Source organism: Mytilus edulis, chromosome 10, assembly GCF_963676685.1.
Source record: "Mytilus edulis chromosome 10, xbMytEdul2.2, whole genome shotgun sequence".
Taxonomy (NCBI): Eukaryota; Metazoa; Mollusca; class Bivalvia; order Mytilida; family Mytilidae; genus Mytilus; species Mytilus edulis.
This window is the reverse complement of record NC_092353.1, coordinates 7,848,161-7,874,090: the sequence shown is the minus strand read 5'-3', so window position 1 is coordinate 7,874,090 and position 25,930 is coordinate 7,848,161. Positions and strand designations below refer to the sequence as shown.

The 25,930-nt window shown below is 32.2% G+C and overlaps 1 protein-coding gene across 1 annotated transcript; it reads right to left on the bottom strand.

Annotated features, from left to right (window-relative positions):
* Window positions 1–1,844: 1,844 nt before the first annotated feature.
* Window positions 1,845–25,239, bottom strand: LOC139492099 (uncharacterized). Its single transcript, XM_071280242.1, has 9 exons — window positions 25,184–25,239; window positions 12,316–12,616; window positions 10,930–11,592; window positions 9,936–10,057; window positions 8,970–9,012; window positions 7,504–7,617; window positions 6,941–7,048; window positions 6,514–6,621; window positions 1,845–4,535 (listed from the first exon to the last, which is right to left on the bottom strand). The coding sequence occupies exons 2-9, from the start codon at window positions 12,599–12,601 to the stop codon at window positions 1,984–1,986; spliced, it is 3,996 nt and encodes a 1,331-aa protein (XP_071136343.1). The 5' UTR covers window positions 12,602–12,616; window positions 25,184–25,239; the 3' UTR covers window positions 1,845–1,983.
* Window positions 25,240–25,930: the final 691 nt, after the last annotated feature.

Genomic DNA, 25,930 nt, shown 5'->3' with positions numbered 1-25,930 from the left:
ATTCCATTATTCAAAATATCCATTTCATTATTCAAAATTGGCTAACATGTTTAACCCCGTCACATTATTTTGTATGTGCCTGTCCTTAGTCAGGAGTCTGTAATTTATTGGTTGTCGTTTGTTTATGTGTTACATATTTGTTTTTCGTTCATTATTTTACATAAATAAGTCCGTTAGTTTTCTCGTTTGAATTTTTTACAATGTCTTATCGGGGCCTTTAATAGCTGACTATGCGGTATGGACTTTGCTCATTGTTGAAGGCTGTACGGTGAGCTATAGTTGTTAATGTCTGTGTCATTATGGTCTTTCTGGATATTTGTCTCATTGGCAATCATACCGCATCTTCTTTTTTATATTTCCTCATTTTTATGGATATTGTGGCATTTAGGTCCTCCGTAAACCGTCTTATGGTCATTTCGAACCAAAATATAGCTATAGTGTCACAGTCAATTTCTTTTATATTTTTTTCACTATTCACCGCTTCAATTTGAATAATGAAACATAAACCATTTCATTATTCATTATTCATTTTTCAATATTGAAACTATGAATAATGGACGTACTTCAGCGCGGTTCAAAAAAGCCCAAGAATTCAATTTTTGTTAAAATCAAACTTAGCTTAATTTTGGACCCTTTGGACTTTAATGTAGACCAATTTGAAAACGGGACTTAAAATTAGGAATCTACATACACAGTTAGATTCGGCATATCAAAGAACCCCAATTATTCAATTTTAGATGAAATCAAACAAGGTTCAATTTTGGACCCTTTGGGCCCCTTATTCCTAAACTGTTGGGACCCAAACTCCCAAAATCAAACACAACCTTCCTTTAGTGGTTATAAACCTTGTGTTTAAATTTCATAGATTTCTATTTACTTATACTAAAGTTATGGTGCGAAAACCAAGAATAATGCTTACTTGGGCCCCTTTTTGGCCCCTAATTCCTAAACTGTTCAGACCTTAACTCCCAAAATCAATCCCAACCTTCCTTTTGTTGTCATAAACCTTGTGTAAAAATTTCATTGATTTCTATTTACCTAAACTAAAGTTATTGTGCGAAAACCAACAATAATGCTCATTTGGGCCCTTTTTTGGCCCCTAATTCCTAAACTGTTTGAACTAAAACTCCCAAAATCAATCCCAATCTTCCTTTTGTGGTCATAAACCTTGTGTCAAAATTTCATAGATTTCTATTTACTTAAACTAAAGTTATAGTGCGAAAACCAAGAAAATGCTTATTTGGGCCCTTTTTGGCCCCTCATTCCTAAAATGATTGGACCAAAACTCCCAAAATCAATCCCAACCTTCCTTTTGTGGTCATATACCTTGTGTTAAAATTTCATAGATTTCTCATTACTTATACTAAAGTTATGGTGCGAAAACCAAGAGTAATGCTTACTTTGGCCCCTTTTTGGCCCCTAATTCCTAAACTGTTCAGACCTTAACTCCCAAAATCAATCCCAACCTTCCTTTTGTTGTCATAAACCTTGTGTTTTAATTTCATTGATTTCTATTTACCTAAACTAAAGTTATTGTGCGAAAACCAAGAATAATGCTTATTTGGGCCCTTTTTGGCCCCTAATTCCTAAAATGATTGGACCAAAACTCCCAAAATCAATCCCAATTTCATAGATTTCTATTCATTTTTACTAAAGTTAGAGTGCGAAAACTAAAAGTATTCGGACGACGACGACGACGATGCAGACGACGCCAACGTGATACCAATATACGACCAACATTTTTTCAATTTTTGCGGTCGTATAAAAATGTGCAATTCAATATAAAATTAATTTTTGTAGCTCTGAATCTTTCTATCTTGCATTAAAACTATATCACAGATCTATTAAATATCAAATACATTTTAATAATAAGGCACTTGCTTTATTGAACATTCTTATGTTTGAGATCATCAAATTTGTAAAACCTTTATTTTTTTTAAGAATAGAAATCACATTATCTTTTCAAAAACAGCAATATTGATATCATAACGATTCCTGTTCTGACGTTGATTTAAGTTTTTGACTCAACTTAATTTCTAGTTTTTGCATTTTTTCCAACTGTCTAGTATGATTAGTCAGTCCTCGTGAATACGCTGTTATTTTTGCCAATGTTTCTAAGTGATGATGTTTATCTTGGTAGTTTTCAATGCGGCATTTTATGTAATTTATGCACGATCTTCTCTGATATTTGTTCAAATACAATTTTTCTATGCCTGTATCTTCAAAGTTAGGAATTAGGTCCCTAAAACAGGATTCTGCGAACCTTGTTTCACCAAGATCAAGATATAATTCTCCAAGTGAAATCTGTAAACTTGGATATGCCATACTGTTTTCCATCTTTTGAATTTCTTTTGAAAGTTTCTGAGCCAACTTCAAACCTTCCGAATGTAAGTTTGTATTGTTAGTAAGAAGAACCCTGAAAACTCTGGTTATCTGCTTTAACCATAGCATTTTATTAAAGTCATTTCTGTCTGTACTGAGCTTAACTATACCAAACTCTATGTAATTTTTGCTTTCATTAAATCGATCTTCACAAATGGTGAGGTTTGATTGAAAAATATCATAGTCTGGTTCAGTAATTTCAAGAGCTGGATCCATAGTCGACTGAATTACACTTCTCTCTATATGCATTGTCGACAAAATATCAAAATTGTCTAGATTTCGATAAGGGTTTGCGGTGTCTTGAAAAGCTTTAAGTATCGAACTATCTTTTGTATCATTGTCTAGTGGAAACTCACGGCATTGTTCCATTTCCAAATTTGAACCATATTGATTGTTACACAAACATGTGTGTAAACGTTGTGCAATGTACAAATACAAACAGAAGGATCGTGCCTCTTTAGGTTTACTACTCCCTGGAAGATAAAACATCAGTCTGCCATATGTATAAAGAAACGATGTGACAATTTCATACAAGAAAAATGCACCTAACAAATATTCTGGGATCGCATTACCTTCTTTACTTAATTGTTTGTATTCATCTTCTGTTAATTTTGTTCTCCTTTCAAGATTTGTTTTTCTAAGCTTGCACTTTAATAATTCAACATCAGCTGCATTGCGGTTTTTATTCAGCAAATATTCTTTAGCAACCTTCTGTAGTACCTGCATTTGATCTTTATTTTGAACGAAATTCAAAATCGCTTTACATATCGGTGATGCACATTGCATTGCAACTTTTGTCATACTTTCAATATCAGTTAAACTTTCACACGATGCAGTTATCTCAGCATTGAACTTTTCTACATCTAAGTTAAGCATTTGAAACAAGAAACATTTGGCCTGCTCAAAATATAAATGCGAAAAAGTGCATGTTTCACTGTAACTCGATATAAATCCCACAAGATCATTCATGTATATAATCTTAACAATGAGTTCTGTGTTCTGTAGACACACGTTGGAAGTAACATTTGTGTTTTTCTCATTGATGTAAGCATTTAGATGATTAATGACAGCTCGTGCATGTGGTAAAAGTAAAGTATGATGTTTAAAACTATGTCTGCTTTCATTATCTTTATCCATTAATAGGAAAAACGATCCAAGTAATTTTTCGACGAGTTCTTTCTTTGACGAATAAATGGTTCTTCCTTCGTGTTCACAATAAATTGACAAAACTAAAACAACGACGTCATGGGTACTTAATAAGCGACAATCATACATGCCATCATCTTCACCCTCGACTGTTCCCAATGAACAGTTATCAATCACATGCAGTAGATCATCAGCACCCATTCTGGAGCCTTCAGTGTTGATATTAGAGAAAATAGTTACCGGAATCTTTTCAACATGCAAATATTGTAGCATCAATAGCATTTCAAATACTTCCAGTTGATTTTCCTCTTGATATTGTTGATGAATTTCATGTAATATGGTGATCAGCGACGAAAACATCTGATTGCTTACAGTTCTCTTTATGACACGACTTTCTTCAACTTTTAATATGTCCGATGGCAGTTTCAGTCGCTTAATGAAACCACCAATTGTTAATCTTAAATGCTTCATATAGGTTCGTGCAATATGCAATCCTTTCGGATTGCAGCTAAACTTTCGAGCAAGTTGGTTAGCGTCTTCCTTTTCAGATGAATTTAGTTTCTTTCCTTCTCGTAAAAAATCTAACGCCTCGTCATCTGTAAAACCTGTAATTTCAATTATCCTTACATCATCTTCTGGTTCAATGGCAAGAACGGAGGTGACAATACATTTAATGTTGTATGTACACAAACATTTGTGAAGGAAGCCATCAACATTGAATCGGGTCATTTCTTTGACATCGTCAAACAAAAAGATATGGTTAATATCTTGCCTTTCATTCCTAATATTTGTTACTATAACCTCAGCTAACTTTTCTATTACTTTGTCTTGAAATTCCTCATCTTGATTTTTGGGAACTTCATGAATAGAAAGACAATGACAAATTTCTCGCATTGATAGTTCTAGTGAGAACTTGTCTGTGCATTTGAAAATCCAAGTATCCTTTTTTTTTGAAACATGACAACAATATTTAAGCGCTAGCTCTGTCTTGCCAGTTCCAACCATACCTAATTGCGAAAAAAAAAGATTTTATTTTCGATTATGTACTTTATCTGATCTCGAATCTGGTTTTTTTCAATGAAATATACAAAGGATGTGATTAAAACTCTGATGCATCTGGCAAATTGTGAGACAGTAGTGGAACATAATACAATACAAAACAACACGCTACCACAAATCAATTGAAATGGCTTAACTCAATCAACAAGACATTTGAACAAAAACAAGAAAACATAACTGAACTAATTAGTTTGATCTATAACGTCTTTTTACAAAATAATTCATTACTATTTTGAATCACAGTATATAGAATGCTCTGTAGGGGAGCGCAGCATTTTACGACCGCAACTATGGATACTTTATCTAAGCTTTTGATGGGTCTGAATTTGGAATGTGATGAATTATTTGACACAGCATAGTCCTGACAAAGAACGAATGTGGTCAACGAATTTGAAACTGGACATTTACCTAGGTTCTGTAAATCCAAGTTCACCAATAATTGTATCTATTTACTAGTTAATGTACAATATAAGCTTTTTTTTAAAGATTTTTAAAAGTCATTATACAGAATAACAAACGGACCTACAATGAGTACGAAAATTGACCAAAAAAAAACAAGATCAACCCCCTTCCCCTTTAAAAAAATCCAAATAATAAAAGTACCTGACTTTAAAAATGAGAGACTCTTAAGTGCCTGTGTTGCTCAGCTGCATTTACTGGTGCTTAGGAAATCATATTAAATAATGTTTATCATAAGAATTGGATATTATAATGATATCTAAGATAATAAAAAAAAATGCAAAATTTCTGTAAAATTACTAACGCAGGGGCCACAATACGGATTCGTCTGAAATTTCAGGGCAGATAAATCTTAATTTGATGAATATTTTTGCCACCTGTTAGATTTGCTCTTAATGCCTCAGTTTCAGAGATATAAGCCAAAAACAGAATTTTACCCTTATTATTTTTTTTTAGCACATCGGCCATGGTGAGCTAAAACTCAAATCGGAAAGTCCTGACATATCAAACAAATAAAAAACAACTGCCATATTCCTGACTTTGTAAAGACATTTCCTTATTTAGAAAATAGTTAAAAAAACCGGATTTAAAGCCATCTAAAAGTCTCACTTGTATGACAGGTGCATCAATTCGATTATATGTAGAGCAGTGTGTGAACTTAACACACAGACATACCAAAACAACTATGCGGTATGGGCTTTGCTCATTGTTGAAGGCCGTACGGTGACCTATAGTTGTTAATGTCTGTGTCATGTTGGTCTCTTGTGGACAGTTGTCTCATTGGCAATCATACCACATCTTCTTTTTTATATAACAATATACAGCTACAAAGATAAAAAATAGGGGTACGAGAGTCAAGATTGTGTTAAATCTTAATTACAAAAACAAACCAATCAAATATGCCAACAAAGGGAAAAATGTCATATAGACAAAGCACAATAAAAAAAAATAGAAATTACCACAGCACAACAACACGTCTGCAGGATGTATAAGTAACGTAAAAGAATATTATTAGTCATAGACTAGTTTGTGATGATTAGCGATTTGCAGTAAAATACTTCGCTGAGCGCAGCCTGATAAGACCGCAGCAGAGGTCGAACCCTGAACAGTTGGGGCAAGTTTGACACTGTGTGAATTTGGATTGTGATAAAATTTTTGACGTAATTAAGTTTTCTGACACAAATAAATTGTTGTAAAAGATCTTAAAAATCTATTGCGCAATACTGAGCAATTGATTATTTCTTTTTGAAATTTCTAAATTTTTAAGAAAAAAAACACCAGAGACACTATTGTTTGATACTTTAAAGTTGGTATGAGTGCCAATTTGACAACTGTCAATCGAAAACACAATTTCTCAAAGTAAATCATTTGACAAAAATACATTTTGAAATTCATAAGAGCCATTGATATCAAGATGGTGATTGTCTAATAAAGGCAAACATATTGAACCTATTTATCATAGATTACCTTTCAGAACAACACACTTCTTGCTTGTCATGTACTCGGATAGTGAATTGTAATTTCTTTCAGTATGAATAGGATTTCGCACGAGCATCCAGTCTGTTATATTGTTTGCTGTAGATAAAAAGAGAACAAATAACCATAATGTACGATGCTTTCAAATGTATTAAATTTAAAATTCACTACATTCTTTTAAAATAAAGAAAAATATCGATAATAGCACCCAATATAATGTATATCAGTTGTCCTAATTTCAACTTTATGTTGTCGTATTTCGACAACTGCTAAGATATTTTGATAAATTTATAAGAAACAAAAGATCAGATATTTCAGTAAAATAGAAATATTAAACGTAAACAAATATTAATAAGTTAAGTGCATCTATAGCTAATTGAATACTGTAATAAACATAAATATTTGTAATAAATAATACCCTTTCGAATCACAGTGTCTGTTTTAGAAAGCCATATGTTGGGGTTGCCTGCCTTTTCTTTTTGAATCAAGTCTAATTTCTCGTTTGTAAATATCATAAATGTAGTGTCTATTGCAAGAAGATAATATTTCAATGTAAAATACTTCAAAATGGAATTGTGAAGATAAAATAACTATTTGACAATATCTTCAGTTATTTAATGATATGATTTTCAAATATCATGTCTTGTATAAAAGTCAAAAGGAAAAGAAATATGCACAGAAATCGATAGTTGTCTGATATCTGAAACACTTAAAGCTATACCAACAACATCAGCATTCATAATACATATGAGCATACATGATACAGAATGCTCTAGAGTATTTAGAAATAATAACGCGAACATATATATTTTTCTTTCATGGAGACACATATAAAACATATCAATCTAGCAATTCTGGGTGATAATCGTAAACCAGTTTGTTGGCAATATCTTCTTCAAAAATCAGAAGTCATGAACATAACTGCAACACCATAGTACCCCTCACCCAAAAAAAGATAAAAAGAAAGAAATAAAATAATACCTTTGTATGAGTTTATCAATTCTTGTTTCCATTTAGTTAAATCCAAATATGGTAATACATTTCCATCATTATCTGCATAATAAGACTCTGGAACAGCCGTGAACACACCACCAGGTATTAGAAAGGTTAGAAAAGATACAGATTGAAGCTGCACGTATAGTTACCGGTTTACCATGTTATGCTAGTATCAACTCTATTTATAGAGAGACGGGATGGGAGAAATTAAGTGTCAGAAGGGAAGTTAAAAAACTGACCATGTTTTATAAAATTGTAAATAATCAAACACCGGATTATTTACAAGAATTGGTTCCTCCGTATGTATCAGATACTAATAATTATAACCTTCGAAATAGACATAACATTAATATACCATTGAATCGTCTATCAGTTTATCAACAGTCTTTTTTTCCTTCTTCTATTACATTGTGGAATGAATTAGATTTGCATATTCGTCAAATTCCTACATTCTTTTCTTTCAAGTTACAATTGCAACAACTGTATTTTCATAATGTAAAACCTCCTAGGTACTATTTTTATGGAGATAGACTGCTATCTGTATTACATGCAAGGCTACGCAACAAGTGCAGTGCATTGAGCGCAGATTTAAACAAGGCCAACTTAGTACATGATGCATATTGTGCATGTGGGTACACTAGTGAAAGTGTTGAACACTATTTATTATATTGTAATAACTTTGCATCGCAAAGAAATGTTATGCTTACTGAACTGACCCACTTGGACATTCCTGTTACAATTGATTTGTTATTGTTTGGTAATGACAACTTAGATACAAAAGACAATTTTGTAATATTTTCTGCAGTACATAAATATATAAAAGAAACTCAACGTTTCTCACTCTGATAACAACCTTGCTGGTTATTGTTTTATTTACTAGTCTAAAGTACAGACGATGCATTGTTCGAATGATTGATTTATTGTTCATAACGGTAACATAATGTTTCGCCTCAATGGATTTCAATTATTGAAGTTAAAACAAAAACGATACTTACATTAAATCTTTGTTCTTGTCATCCTTTTATCCGCATTTTTAACGGCAGAATTTAATGTCCGTATCACAATTATATATATTCACAATATTGCATGTTACTTTTACAACTTATACAGGTAAATATTATAGAAAGTCATTTAAAACACACACTAATAACAGTAGGTGTTTTCCCTTTAGACTAATCGTTTGGGTGTGTTTGATTATTTAAAAGAAGAACGTTTGATATCCATTGAGCCGTTTCTATTATTCTTTGTGTATAAATGTTATAGTAACAATAGTTTTGATTTATTTAATTATTTTCATGCCTTCATGCTTATTAGAAAAATACAAATTTATGTAATGTGCTATATAAATATAATGTATATTCATGTATATTATGGAGAAGACGGAACTAAGTTGGAAAACTTGTGTCTAATCCATTTGTTTTGAACAATAAAATATGTTTAAACTAAACCAGGTATTTCAGCAACTGATACAACTATGACTTTCAACAGCTTTTCCTGAAATGAAACAACAACTTTTGACCCAAGAAGGCAAAACCTGATGTTGAAAAATTATATTACATTAGATCATCGATACTCATAAATATGCAACTTGATGTTAAGCAATACAACCACACTCAATTATAAAAGCTACAAATACTAATTATACTGCTGTAATATAAAAACAAATATTTGTGTTTCGTTATTGTTTTATATATTTTCATAAACAACTTAACAGTCTTAGTGCAAGATAATTGAAAAAAAAATGATTTCAATTAAAGTTTAAGGATCCAATGCTGCTTTTGAATATTCCTCTTTTCAAAGACTCTTTGCCGTGGTGTATTCACACTTTGACGAAAACGAAGATGATAAATCCTTGGAAGGTAGTTATTCAAATATTTTCTGAATCAGTTATACAGGTATACAGAATAGAAAGTAGATTAATTCACGTTGCAGGTCGTAAAATTTTACCTTGCATCATTGTGGTTTTACTTTGCCTTGTTTGTTATCCATGTTGTCACATTCTTTCATAGTTAACAGTCATGGATATGACCCAAACAAGTAATTTTAATATCACCTATTTGAGTGATTTGAAAATTCCAATACTCAACTATATATGTAAGTGATTTTGAAGTTTCCTTTGATTACCAAATGCTTGATTCATTAATTGTCTACATTTTGACACATTGCTGATTCATTTTCCTTCATAGACCAATTATTCCTTTATTTTGTAAATAAATTTCAGCATCGCAGTCCGGCAGTAAGTTAGTAACCTTGGGAATATTTAGTAATCAAATATCCCATTAATTTCTCATTATATCATTTTAAATGAAAATTTAGATTTATAGTTTTAGTTGCTTATATGGTACCATCAATGTTTATAATAACTGTTATAAGATGCATAAATATTTACCATAAAATTTAAACCCCAAACAACTAACCTTCAAATCTGCTGGCTTTTCAGCAATCTGTGCAAAACGAATATCCCAATGTTTACCTTTCTTCATTGACAATGGGCTGTGTATCCACTGCATTTTTTTAATTCGTTCTTCCAGCGAGTTAACTGAAACATATATGAAATGTACGGTATTTGTCATAATATACGACAGTGATTATATTTGCATGTCATCTTAACATTTTAACAAAACCATTTTTGAACCCCATAGATATCGATTAGTTTTATTTTGCTTTATAACTGATCCCGTCTACTGGATGCAAGTAGAAATTAATAATTAAAGGTCAACGTACAGACTTCAGCAAAGCAATGTAAGAAAGGTGTTTTCAACTACAGGGAAAACTGATGTGATTTGATACATATAATGTTTGTTTCGAGTCTTGATTTGTCCTGTTGCCGTTAGAAATCGGTATGAAAAAAATTAGAATGGGGAACAGTGCTCTCATTGTGATCGTCACTTCAAATACTATGATAGTTTCAATATAAATATATATATACGGCTATATCAGACCGGAACACAATTCGAACTAGATGTATGTCTTGTCATGATAAAATATATACCATATAGCAAATCAATATCTTCAAGCATGAACATAAGATTATCCCCCCAAAATACCAAAGATGTTCAAAAACGACTTGTTTAGGTACATTTTATAAGTGTATACAATCATTGGGTCAGTGTCACAGTTCGGAGGATTCTCCCTTGCCACCGTTCCCGTACTAAAATATTTGGGATTGCATCAAATGCTTATATTTGATGAAATCAACTGCTCACAAATCTCTAAATCGATCGAAAAACTTTGAAAGTTTTTTTACTTCAGTAATAGACAATCTCATTTTACATATGAAATTATCTTTTAAAGTCCTTTATAACTACTTAATTTATTCATTAGTGTTGGATATATCTTATTTGACTTCTATTTTGAATTGAAACTTTAATATACTTATAATTTTGTTTTTTGCACATAATTGAAATTTACCTATATCCTCTTCATCAGTATTGGACAAATCTACTCCGACAACTAATGCTTGTTTATCCTCTATTCCAAAGTAAATACATCCACCCTTATGGTTAGCGAATGCAGAAATATATTTTGACACCATATCAGCTATGGCTCTTGGAATGTTTTTCGAAGTTACTTCCTTAAACTGGACATCTACATGTTCTCTCCTTAGACCTTCAACGGTTCGTTTGTAGATAAATGATTTATCATGATTAGAGGGAAGCTCACCAAAATGTTTCTTCTGAGTTAAGATGCCAATAGCCTTCTCGTTTTTCACTTGGTCAACTGAAGAGACTGATGGAAAGTATAAATACGTATCCAAAGAGCACACAAACTTTGCTGGACATATCTGCAACAAAATATACTCCGAGTTACAATGGCTGGACTTATCAAGTTTTATTAGATCTGCTGGGGTATCATCAAAATGCAACTTCATTTTTTTCTCTAGTCGGTCATACCATTCATCAAAATGTTTAGTTTCCGCAGTTTTGAAGTCCTCATTTTTCAATTCCAGTGTTATAAATGTATTGAAATTTAAACACGCACATACTAACTGCATGATGGCGTCCACTTGTTTTGGCATTTTTCTTTTGATATTAATACTTATCGCTTGGTTGATGTTCAGACTTGTAGTTGCATCTGTAAAAAACAGTCTATCAACAGAAGTACATGAAACATTTGTTTAATTAACATTTCGTCATAAACAGGACTTTTTTTACTTTCTTGCCTAAAATTAGTGTTCTCAAGTTTGGGATTTTCTAATATGACATTCAGAACGCTTTGTTTAGTTTATATGAAAAGCTATAAAAAATGCCAAGGAGGCAATAAAAAGCGAAACATGAAAAAAACCAGCAATATAATGTTCAGAAGAAAGGAATTGAAGTATAGACTAGTATACAAAAGAAATTATCATCCTGAAAACTTCTGTCTTTTATATACATCATACATTTAGTGCACTTTGTGTTAGCCAATACGAACATACACCGTTTACAGAGTTCAAAGAAATTAACGTATTATGAAACCATTTATCATTACCCTTTTTAACTATGAAATAACTTCATTGCTTAATAGTAGAAATCATAAGGATCTAAGAGCTAAGGTGTCACAGCCAGCTCTTTAGTAGTTTAAAATTATGGAATGTCTGATATTTCATAGCCAGAATCTGCAACTGCATTATTAACATTACAGTTGCAAAGAATTCCATTACATAGACTATACTGTGAGAGAAAAACAACCAGATGATGAACATTTCGGTTTATCATAACTGATAGCCACAAAACATACGTTCATCTTATGACTATTTGTAAAACTAGTAACTTCAATAACTGATAGCAGTATAGTTCAAAAAGAAACTTTACTAACCTGAATTTGATTTTGCAGTAGCGTTTGATTTCTTGCTTTCTTTTTCAGTTTCTGAATCTTTCACAGTAGAAGAAAGTTTTATCGCAGAATCACCATTCCCATTGTTTTCTCTCTGACCAGCAGCATAATTTTCTTCATATGCAACCTTGACGCTATTTCCTAGCTTGATTCTTGTTGTTGGACTATCCACATTGCTTCGCCCAACCACTTGAACATTAACACCCTCATCTGGAGAACCAGCATCAACACTATCTTGTTGAATGTTTGCATTTTCTTCAGAATCCATCTTAGGAGATTATTTCTGCTTGAAAATGCAATATAAATTTTGTAAAATGTTGTGTAAAATATATAAGAGCATGACTATAAATTAATTGGGACAGAACAATAGTTGTAAACTTAAAACGATATCTATATCTATATATACTTGTAATTTAGCCAAACTGTAGTAGAGATCATGCTGATTTCTAAATATATAATAAAACTAACAGCTTTGGACATCTTTTTCCCTAAATATAAAGAAAAACAAAACAAAACATAAAACAATAATGTGAGCATAAAAAAACCTTTGGAATATCATGAATATAATCTTGAACTAAAATATAACAAGATAGCTCTTATAATTTACTGTAAGGAAATAAAAAAAAAACAAATACCAGGGTAAGAAAACATTATTTAATGAATTTTTCCTTCCATGAAAGAGATGGCCTTATATGAAAAAGTTAGAAAAACTATATTCAACATGATATGGTCTGTATTAGCACAAAGTCTTATAAATAAAGATTAAAAAATTAATATTTTTTATGAAGATAAAAAGTTATCGAAACACACATCGGGACTTACTGTGTATCACTTCTTGCAGACTTGTTTCTGTATTGTTATGAGTTACAATTCATTTATTTATATCTGTATTTTAAACGGGAAGCTTAATACCAAAAGGTATGATACAAGTGATGATTTATAATTTTCTTTTGTTAATTATCCATTTTTAAATGTTGAAGTTCCCGTGTCAGCACATTATGGTCTTTATAGATATCTCAATTTATTCAAATCGCTCGTGTATGTAACAACGTATTTGATTTAAACGGAAAAAATCTCTGTAGGACTTAAACATTATTACACTTTGGTTTAAAACGTTCACTAAATTTTATCGGTACAAGAACATCATTTATAAATATGAATCAATATGTAGAGAACTTATCCATTCGTTAATTTTCCATCTAATCTTATTATCTGATAAGAGACTTTCATTTATGAATTTTCATCGGAGTTTAGTATTTTCGTAACTTTACAAAGCTAAAAAATATCGGCATTCAACTCAAAAACTATCCAAATCTTTTATGGGCCTGCTTAATTTCTGACGAAGGTACGTATTTGTTAGATAAGACAAAAGCAAATTCACAAAAATACTGAACTCCGAGGAAATTTCGAAATCGAAAGTCCAAAATCAAATGATAAACCACATCAAACGAATAAACAACAAATGTCATATTTCTGACTTGGAAAAGGCATTTTTAAATGGAGAAAATGGGGGATTGAACCTGGCTTTATAGCGCTTAAAATCTCATTGTATAACAGTCGCATCAAATACCATGTATTTACAACGATGCAAGAACAAAACCGACATAATAGGTAAAATTGTCAAAAAAGTATGAGTTCCCCCTTTTTATACGTTAGCTCAGGAAATTAATATGATTTAAATATAAGTCATTTGGTATTATTCATGAAGGTTTAATAGAAAATAGAAAAAATGATACAATATATGATTAAAGGTTTGGGTAAAAATATTAACAGTAACAATTTTATTATTTTAGCAATTAATTGAAACCTTATTGTCTTTCAAATTGTTTTAAATTTAATTTAAAATGATAGTAATATTCGAGGTGCTCTGTCTTTAGTTCTTTTATGGAGTTTTGTATACTGTTGTGTGTCATTACATTCGTCAAAATTAAAACAAAAACAACAAAATAACAAAACCTGATGAATGCAAAAATTTGGAAACTTAAGGAAGTTTGGTTCTACCTGTAAAGTGCTTTTAAAAACAGGATATTAGATTTGTAAGGTGATGCATATACATATAAGACCTGCGTATTTAGAAAGAAAATAATTCTCCTTGAAGATTACCAATTAAATAAAGTAGTAAAATCTTAAATATTATTTTTTAAAGAATTAATAAGGAATTCATTTTTGACAAAATAAAACCAAATATTATGTTATATATGTACAAATATGAGAACTCATTAAACTTCATCATGTCAAAAATGTTTACTTATGTGTTTGCATTGCACACACGTACAGATAATGGGTTTTATAGACTGTTTATGTGTTAACACTAAATCCGGACGAGAACTAATTGATTATTTAGTCTTGGAGATCTTGAGTAATTGTATTTGGATTTCAACCAGGCTTTCAGTAACTACTATTTCGGTGCTTTGTGTCCTCTGTTTGTATTTGAATTGTGTTATTCCTTATATCGATCTTTTGAGTTGATATAAAAATAAGAGATATGGTATAATTGCCAATAAGACAGCTATCCACCACAGGTCAAATGATATTGGTGTGAACAATGATGGGCCACCGTTTCCTTCACCTATAAAAAGTTATTCCATATTGTCAGCTATAAAGGACTTTAATTCTAAACAGAAAAACAAATATGATAGGCTCTCAAAACCGACAACCACTTGTTTTTACACTTTGTTCATTTGTTGTGGTGTTACACCGGCTCCAGTTAAGAAGAGCTCTTACAAACATGTTAAACCCGTGCACATTCTTTATACTTAAATCCCAATTATAAAGTTTGTAGTATAATTTGATTAAGAATGAAAAGAATGTAAAGATAATGTAATGATAATGATGTGTTGGCGATTAGGAAGACGATGAAAATGGCATTATAAGTAAGATTTTATTAAGTTACTATAAATATAGTTTGGAACAGTTGTGAACCAAAATCACTTCAGATAACAGGATGTAAATGTTGACTCAAGTGTTACGCGGTCGACGTGTCATGGTTAAGCTCCAAAAGGAGTTCATTCGATTCTCTCAGTGCTTGGAAATGTGTTTTTAATCGGTTTCTGAAACTTGAACATCGGTTAACTGCTTTATTCCAAGTTTCATACAGGTAGTGTACATTTGACAAACAAAACGGAAATGATAACTATACTCAATATTTTCCTTAAACTGACCCTAGCCACCGTTATCAGATTTGATGTACCTATAATGGTGACATATACAAAATAGAAATAAACGGGTAGATATAACATATCCCAAGTCACATCTTTGAACAATTCATACAATTATAAATATATTATTGTAGTTTATGAAAACTTATGTAAATATGTAAAATTCAATTAACCGTAATCATCAATAATGAACTTGGTTGCACATAAGGTAGGAATTTATACTTAGTGGTCAGTTCATAACTACGGAATTGGCGTTTTTAGTCCTCATGTTTTTATCATGCAGATAACAATTGAAATGAAAGAACATGAAAAGAAATTTCTTGTTTACAAGAATACATAAACCCTTATATGTAAATCGATATTTCTCTTTGTGACCTATATATTTTTATCAAAGGAACATCACCACGAATGGACACTTGATATTTCAGAAACAAAAAGAAACAGCCCTCTATTAAGATTTAGAAATAGAAATAGAAACAACTCATGAAAGAAAAAAATAAAAGATATTATCGAAATATCAAGCTATATCCAGGAGGCACATGCCCATAACTAGTTCTTTGTGATCTCTCAATAATCATAATATTATGCATACACTTAGTGCATAAAACATTTTCAAATTACATCAAAAAGAATTGGGATAACCTTTTCGTATTCTAAGTTTATGGGTAACTCAGAGTGCCAGTTTGATAATCAAAGTTTATAGTGAGAGACCGGAGACCGCTGAAAAATTAAACAGTCAATCCTCTGGTATTCCAATATCCACAAAATTTATTACTGCTGTAGACTTTGTATAAATACAGATACTAGTAAAATGATTTCCCTGAAAATGTTAATTTTGATATGTAATGAGGGCTTAAATTGTCACTTTTCAAATAAAAAAAAGTCAGGTGACAGGGGACATGGCGTTGTCTAGCTCTCAATCATCATAATATTATGCATACAATTAGTTTATATATATATAGATGACATCAAAAGGAATTTATGTATCTTTTTCGTCTTCTTATGTTATGGAGTGCTCAAACTGTCAGTTAGATATTCAAAATTTATAATGAAAACCTTCTTGAGACCACTGGTCTTTCCGGTAGTTTTTCACTTTATATTTTAAAATTTAAACTGGAATTTTGAGGTGTCTTTAAACATAGAAGACACAAAGTTTACCCAGATTCCTTTTGGTGTCATATGTATCGTTATTTCAACTAAATATATGCATAATATTTTAAAGATTGAGATATTAGGGAGGTCTAGCCATGGTCGGTATCATTTGAATTAATTTTGGAAAATTTGTAGTTGAACAGTTACAATTAAAAACAGACAGAGATATCGAAGATGACATTAATCTTCGAGAACCTTTTCATTCGATCTGTTTATACACCAAGTCTGAATGAACATTACATTGTATGGACAATGCAAGAACAGATGATCTCATCGTGATTTAAGCAGTCTCCAGTAGGTTTTTACTTAACATTTTTGAATATCAAACTGGCACTTTGAGCAATCTGTAAACATAAAAGACAAGACGCTTACCAATATTCCTTTTTGGAAGCATTTGTATCTTTATCTCAACTAACTGTATGTACAATATTATAAAGATTGAGAAAGCAGGGAGGTCTTGTCATTAATTGCCCTGTGCCTTTTGCCTTGAATTATCGACAATTTGTAGTTCAAAAGTGACAATTTAAAACCCTTCATAGCTATTGAAGATGACATTATTCTGGAAAAATTCTATAACCCAATCTGTATATATATATATATATATTATTTAAGAGGTCATTGAATTTTATGAACATTTAAAGAACGAGAGGGCATCGCCGTCATTTACGCGGTCTTCGTTAGGTTTTTCACTTATATTTTGAATACCAAACTAGCACTTTGAGCCCTTCGTAAATAAAGAAGACAAGATGGTTACCCATATTCCTTTTGGTGACATTTTTATCGTTATATTAACTTAATAACTGCAAAATATTATGAAGATTATGAGATCAGGGAGGTCTAGCCATGACCCTTTGCCATTTGAATTCATTTTGCGACGGTTTTCACCTGACAGTGACAATATATTTTTATTTGCTTTCAACAATTATTTCTTTTTATATGTTTAAATGTATTTTAGAACAATCGTTTGTTTTGTTCTAGAAAATTTATGTCATGATTTAATCGTTGACTGCATTTTATTGAATATTCCAACATAATTTACACTTTTGAATAGCATCTCATGATTATTAACTTAAATATTAACAAATCACTTGAACCGATTTCAGAGACATTTGATTGTATGTACCAAGAAAAAGCCGAAGGCATAATTTTATATTATGAAACAAAACAATAAGATGAGAAATTTACATTACGGAATGGTCGATGTTGGGGGGGGGGGGGGGGGATGATATTAGCAAAGGATTGACAAAAGGAATTGTCAATACCCTTAGGGTATGAATACATAAGATGCAGCGACCAGACGGTTGATACAACCATCGACTTCAATAGAGTAGGTTCATTTTTCACAGCAATGAAGCAATACATTATCATTCTTAATACTGCCTGACTTTGCACAAGTACGCAGTGTCGAAAATGGCGAGCAAAAAGATACGATGAGGCATAGAAAATAATCATGTAACAGAACTTGAAGACATAAGACATATTGCAAACAAGGTTGCTGATGGACCACCTAGCATCAATTAGCAATCTTTCACGTATCATATTGAACGGTCTCAACGGTACCCATCATTACCATCTCAATAGGGAAAAAACCGAACAGTCCATTAGTAGGTGTGTTGTTATTGCTATATGGACAACATGACCATCTGAAAACGTATGCTGATTGAAACTGAGAATCGATATGACTTAAAAAAAAACAAAAAAAAAAACAAACCTACAGCCTTTCAATCGAAAGTATTTATATTACTGTACTTTCATATTTAGCGTACGAAGAGAAACCAAAATCAACTGAAGCTGAGCAGATACATTTACTGAAAAGTTATCTTTTTTCTCTGATAAGCTCATTTTTGTTTGGTGAAAGTTTGATTTTGCGTTCCCTTTACTATTCAATGAAAGTTGTATTTTATTCACAAGTTCTTATAGAATCACCAATGGAAATACGATAAAAGGTCGTTGTCCGCTACGAAATCCTTCAACATGCTATATCATGTCATTATGAACCTCATCTAGAAAATTTATCTCCTCGTGTATACTTTTACTTCCATCTTTGCAGTATGGACTTAACATTTGAATATTTAAGGATGTATGGCTATACATCATGCAATTTAAAACTTTGTGATTCAAAAAGTAAGGGAGATGGATATTTCCTACGCCAGAAAAAAAAACCAAAATAAAGGTATTTGCTGGTTTTCTGGTTAACTCAAAACATTTAATAGTAATGTAATTGTAAAGACTGGTCAGCACCGGAGATCACCCCCTGTGTTTTGTTGGGTTCGAGTTGCTTAGTCTTTAGATTTCTATATTGTGTCTTGTGTACTATTAGTTGTATGTTTGTCTTTTCTTGTTTAGTCAGTTTATTTTGAATTTGTGAATTTGACTGTCCCTTTGGTATCTTTCGCCCCTCTTTCAGAATTAGAATATTGGTAATATGACTAAATGACCAAATTAACAACTACATGTGTCCTCAAACATATTCATGTTTATGTTGAAGGAGTGAGAAGGGAATTTGATAGAAACTTGGTGTAATATTTTTAAAGAATAAATTGTGAATCCTGACGTTTTTTGATTTTTCATTCATTTGTAAAATTGAAATGAAAATTCATTTTATTTCCCCCAGCCACACTACTGAATAGCAAATTGCCATACAATTGCAAAAAACATCTAAATTCACAATTGTATGATTCTTTCTTACTTTAAAAATGTTTTTATTTGTTAAAACTGGTTGAACTGTTTATACCAATTTACTTTCTGTTGATATTGTTTTTATATCACTAACGTAAAGTAACGCAATTATCATGATTATGCTGTGTAAAGTATGTGTATCAAATGTAAACATGAAATCATATTTCCTGTTTTGTACCAAAACAATCATCTCCGATAAGTTTAACCACAGATTCCCTTTTTTTGTGGCATGAACCCTTGTGCTAAATTCAATACAGATATGTACCCTTATAGACAAGATATTGTCTGTCTGTTACCAGATAAAAGGTTTTTTTTTGTTAGACACATTTCGTCCATAAATCCTTAACAGTGAGGCCCCTCATGGGGGTGTTATGTGTGGCTCATTGAACAGACATGTTCAGTTCCAGATCTCGTTTAATTATAACTACATAATGACGTATACATATATGAAACAGAGGCTGTAACTGAGTATAAATAGAATACAGATTTAGCACACGTGACATCTCCCCTTATCAGAAAATGAAAGTAGCAGATTAAAATAAAGAGAAATATGCAAATGAGAAATTAACGAAATTTATCATTTTAAATAAATCATTTAAATATATCGAAAGAGTTTCAAAATAAAATTTGTTTTTATTCGGTTTGCTGATATTGAATTGAACTGTCATAAACATTTCATTAAGAAAAATCAATTACTGTCCATCTGAATAAAGAGCACTTATGAATTTAACTGTTCATCTAATTGTCTATAATGTCCTATTCTAATCTAAATATCCTAACTATGCTTAACCAAAGTCAAATAATCATGCAATCCTCTATATACATCCCGTCTCCATGATGTTTTATATTCGATATTCTAATTTGATATATTTCATCACTACTAATTATCTTGTTATTTTCGGTTTCACACTATTCGAATGATAAACACATTTCTAAAACATAGAACATTGACATCGCTTATCGCACATAATCATTAAATTTTGTTGGTATTTGCACATTCCTTCCTGACCTTGTTTTTGTAACGACGGATTGAGTTACACATGCTGATGTTTCGTCTGCACTGGGTGTGTTGATAACCTCTTTATGAACTTGATGATTATGATTCACTATCGGCACAATGTTCTGTGTATGTTGATCTTTGTTACATTTAGTAGGTCGTTAATGTTTTCTATTACGCCGGTAAAGTCTCCCATCAGCTGTTTCTACTACGTACGACCTTGGAGTGTGATGTTTACGTTTTACAGTCGCGTGTTTCGACCATTTATTTCCATCGTGTACTAAAACTTTCTGTCCGTTTTGAAGTGGTTCTAACGGTTTTGATTGTCTGTCATAATAGTGCTTCTGTTTGTTTTGTCTTTCCTTTAATTTTCGGCGAATATCCTGTGAATTGTTAACATTTAGTAGCGGTGCTGTTGTTGGTAATGTAGTTTTTAGTTTACGTCCATAGAATATTTGTGCTGGTGATAATTCCAATTCTGTAATTGCGGTATTCCTGTAATCCAATAGTGATTTGTACGGGTCTTTGGATTTCTTCAGTAAAGATTTAATTGTCTGAACTGTCCTTTCGGCTTGCCCATTATATTGTGCGTATGTAGGGCTAGATGTAAGATGTTGAAATCCGTAATCCTTTGCGAAATCTTTGAATTCAAGACTGCTGAATTGGACTCCGTTGTCTGAGTAGAAAATATCCGGAATTCCACATCTTGAAAATGTACTTTTCAAGTAAGCAATTGTGTTCTTACTAGTTAGATTGTCTAATTTGTGAATCTCGGGCCATTTGGAGTAGTAATCAACGATTAAGATGTAATCATTTCCATTCAAATGGAAAATATCTGCGGCAACTTTCGACCACGGTCTCTCCGGTAGCTCTGATTCAATCATCGGTTCTTTTGTTTGTTCTTTTTGATTCTCTTGACATGTTGAGCATTTGCTAATGAAATCTTCTATTTGAGCGGCCATTCCATTCCAAAATAACACATCTCGTGCTCGGGCTTTACATTTGTTGATACCCATATGCGATTCATGGATTTTATTTAGCATTTCACGTTGCATACTTTTCGGTACAATCAGTTTGTGTGACTTAAAAAGTAGTCCATCTACACACGAAATCTTATCTCGGAATGTCCAGTAAGGAGTCATACTCTTTACTAATTCTGACTTGTCTAGCGGCCATCCTTCGATAACTGTTTTTGTTAATTCTTTGAGTTCAAAATCTTCGGCTGTTGACTTTTGAAATCTATCATACATCTGTTGTGAGATTGGCAAATACGCTAATAAAGTTAATTCGTTTACCGTTAAATCAGGAACCAAGTCTTCTTTGGTTTCCTGCAGGTAATTTCGACTCAAGTGATCTGCTAGAAACATTAGTTTCCCTTGCTTGTATTGTACATTGAGATCGTACTTTTGTAATGACAATAGAAGACGTTGCAATCTTGGCGGAGTTTGGTATAGCGGCTTTTTAAATATCGCCTGTAACGGCTTGTGGTCTGTTTCAACAAGTACCTTTCGTCCAAAAATATACTGGTGGAACTTTTCACAGCCATACACTATTGCTAGTGTTTCCTTTTCTATTTGTGCATATCTCTGCTGACTTATTGTCATAGCTCTCGATGCGTACGCAATCGGTTTTCCTTCTTGAAGAATCACTGCACCCAATCCCTTTTGACTTGCGTCAACTGAAAGAGTTAATGGTAATTTTGGATCAAAGTATTTAAGTACTGGCGAGTTCGTAGCCATATGTTTCAGCTTTTGGAAGCTTGTTTGTTGTTGCTCGTTCCAATGCCATGCAGTTTTCTTCTCAAGAAGTTGCCTTAGTGGTGCGCTAACTTCTGACATATTCGGTATGAACTTGGTAAGATAGTTTATAAATCCTAGAAACGTTAACAGCTCGCTTTTGTTTTCAGGCGGATTCATAGCTTCTACAGCTCTAACTTTTTCTTGATCAGGTTTCACTCCTTCAGATGTAAGTAAGTGTCCAACATACGATATTTGATTTCTTCTGAATTCACATTTCTCAGGACTCAATTTTAGATTGTTTTCTCTTACTCTATCTAAAACTTTTTTAAGTCGTTCGTTGTGTTCTTGTAAATCTTTGCCCCATATCAGAACATCATCTATGATAGATACTGCGCCCTCTATGTCATCAAACATTTGTTATGTGTGGCTTATTGAACAGACATTGCCTTTTGAAACACTTCTGAGGCTGAGACGATTCCGAACGGTAGCCTTTTGAATCTGTACCTACCAAATGGAGTGTTGAATGTACAGAGCTTCGAGCTCTCTTCTGTGAGCTTGAGCTGCCAAAATCCATTTTTTGCATCAATTTTACTTAGATCTTTTGCTTCGGGCATGTTAGCTATCACTTCTTCGATAGTCTTTAATGGATAATGCGCTCGACGGATCCCTTTGTTGAGGTCTATTGGATCTAAACAAATTCGGACCTTGTTATTTGGCTTTATAACCGTAACCATAGAATTAACCCAAGGAGTAGGTTCAGTTTGTTTTACAATTATTTCATTTTGTTCCATTCTCTGGAGTTCTTCTTTAACCTTGTCCTTTATTGCTATTGGTATTTTTCTAGGTGCGTGTACTACAGGTTGTACTGTACTGTCAATTTGAATTGAGTGTTCTCCTGGTATACACCCTATGCCTTTAAAAATGTCTGCGTAATTCTTTCGGATATCTTCCGGTATTGGATTTATTTGATTGCTTTCAATGATTTGGTTGTCATCTGTTTGTATTGTGTAGAGTCTTTTAATTAATTCAAAGTCTGCACATGCTTTTCCTCCAAGTACTGATGTTGAATCTATATCAATAATATAGAATTTGACATCACAAGTTTGACCTTTGTAAGTGCAGGGAATGTTAACTGCATATCGTGGTTTGATACTGTGACCTGAGTACGACTTTAATGAGATGTCTGGTTTTGTTTTGATTACATCGAGATTTAGCTTCGAGAATGTTTTTGTAGAGATGACGTTGCATTTAGCTCCAGTGTCTAGTTGAAATCTGATTGGTTGATTGTTTATTTTCAAGGTCTCGTACCACGTGTTATCTATAGTGTGTATAGGAGCGTCTATAGTTCCTACATAAAATTCACCTTCTGATGAGCTGTCAGATTCACTAATCGTGTGTATGTTCTTTTTGTTGCGGAAATCACGTGATTTGTTTTGTTTTGTTTTGTTTTACACATTGCAGCAAAGTGGTTCATCTTTAAACATTTGTTACATTTCTTACCTTCGGCAGGGCATTGTTCATTTCGGCGATGATCACGTCCACATTTTCCACACTTTGAATTCCTTTGTGAATTGTACTTTCTAGGTACATATTCTTCTCTTCTTGTTGATGTGTGCGCGGACGGTTTCTTTTTTAACGCATGAATTGATGTATCCTCTCCATTCATTGACCTTAGTTGTTGTTTCGATAGTTCGTATGTTCTTGCAATATCGATTGCTTTTTTGAGTTAGATCACTTCCTTCGTTTATTAGTTTTTCTCTTATTTTCTGTGATTTAACGGTAAATACGATTTGGTCTCGCAACATTTCTTCTTTTTGTTGATAGTCACAATCATTAATCAATATCCTTAAATCGGTAACAAACTGTTCGAAAGTTTCTACGTCTGATTGTTTTCTTGTTGTGAATTTGTACCTCGCATACAATTTATTTGATTTAGGCTTTACATAGTTTTCGAATTTCTCATAATACGTCTTTAAAAGCTTGGCCTCTGCAACTTGTAAATTCCACGTGGAGTAAATATCCCGGCCTTTATTTCCAACCCATATCATGAGGTAGTTACATTTCGTTTACTCGTTCTTTGATTTAAGTGGTCCTTCGAACATAAACTGCACGTGTTGTTTGAACGTTTTCCATGCTGTCGGTAAGTCACCACTTTCCCAGTCCATTTTGGGCGTTGATCCTAATGTGGATTCCATCTTAAATTCCTTTTTACAGAATCTTAACAATTTGCACAACTTTTTACATTGCGAAGTGTTCTGGATGGATAGTCCTCATCTCCATTTTCAATGGATTAATCTGACACCATGTTATGTGTGGCTTATTGAACAGACATGTTCAGTTCCAGATCTCGTTTAATTATAACTACATAATGACGTATACATATATGAAACAGAGGCTGTAACTGAGTATAAATAGAATACAGATTTAGCACACGTGACAGGGGGGTCCTAGTAATCACATAATCACCGTTTGTTTGCCAATATAATCACATAATCATTAAATATTTGCTTATCTTTAATAATCAAATAATCATAAACTAAAAATACAGTCCTAGGTAATCAAATAATCATGAAATATTTGGCTTAATAATCAAATAATCATTAAAAAAACGGCCAAGTAATCACATAATCAAAAACCCCATGAGGGCCCTCAACAGTTATCACAATAACACAAAAAAAATAATTCGATCCTTTTATTGTGGTATAACACCTTGTGCGTCTTTAAAATGTATTTGTATGTATAAAACAAATGTGTGACATTGCTATCATGTTTGACTGAATAGACATATCTTACATCTCAATCATTGGAATATCAAGATTATATTATGAATGCGTAGATATAACACCAATTGACCTAGTTACATAATTGAGAATGTTTGTTTACAATTATAAAATTAACTTTCAGTTTTAGTTTTCCTTGAAATCGGTGATATGTCAGGTTAATTTATCAAAGGTTTACACAATCCACAAATAGATACTACAATTTCCTCATGCAATGTATATCAATACAACGAAACTTAAGTTAAGTAGTAATAAATAAACAAACACATGCTTTTAAAAGATGTTGCCTTTTGAAAATTATCGAACCATTGGTATTTAACATGCAGGAAACAATAAAGATCATACCTTTCAAATTATTATTCATCTCATGTATGCAAATCATTCCTTTACACCGGATGTTGAAATCAACAGAACATTATGATTTATGAACTGCTGGTCCCGGATATGTAACAGATAAAACGTGTAATTCCAGAGCTCATATTTGTTGAAGTGTGTGTTCCGGAATTGTATAAATGTATTGGAAGAAACTGTATTTTTGTTTACTTAAATACTCAAGTGTAAAACGCGATATAAGCTTTTAATTTAGCTGTCAATACTTATTTCACTGGGTATTATTAACCACTTAACCGTCCGTCCGCCAGTCCGTTCATTCATTTTTAACAGGAGAACAAAAATAATTTTCTAGATTTTCTTAAACCATTCCCCATGTCAAATTGAAAGATCGTCAAAAAGAAATAATCCAAAATACTTTCAAATACTTCGATACTAGCTTATTCTATACATGGATTGCTATGGGACAAAGAGAACTCATGTTAATTTGTCCTTTAAATTTGTAGGTGAAGTACCACCATTTATTGTCCCCTATTAGCAGTTGGTAAATTTGCAGTTTAAAAAAAATGTGTTTTAGGTATTTTTGTTTCCAAAAATGATTATACCTGGCACGAATAAAGTATTATCATGTTCAGTATTATATAAAACATTTCACATTACATTTCTTTGCATATAGGAAATAAACTCATCATAGATACCAGGATTAAATTTTGTATTTACGCCAGACGCGCGTTTCATCTACAAAAGACTCATCATAGACGC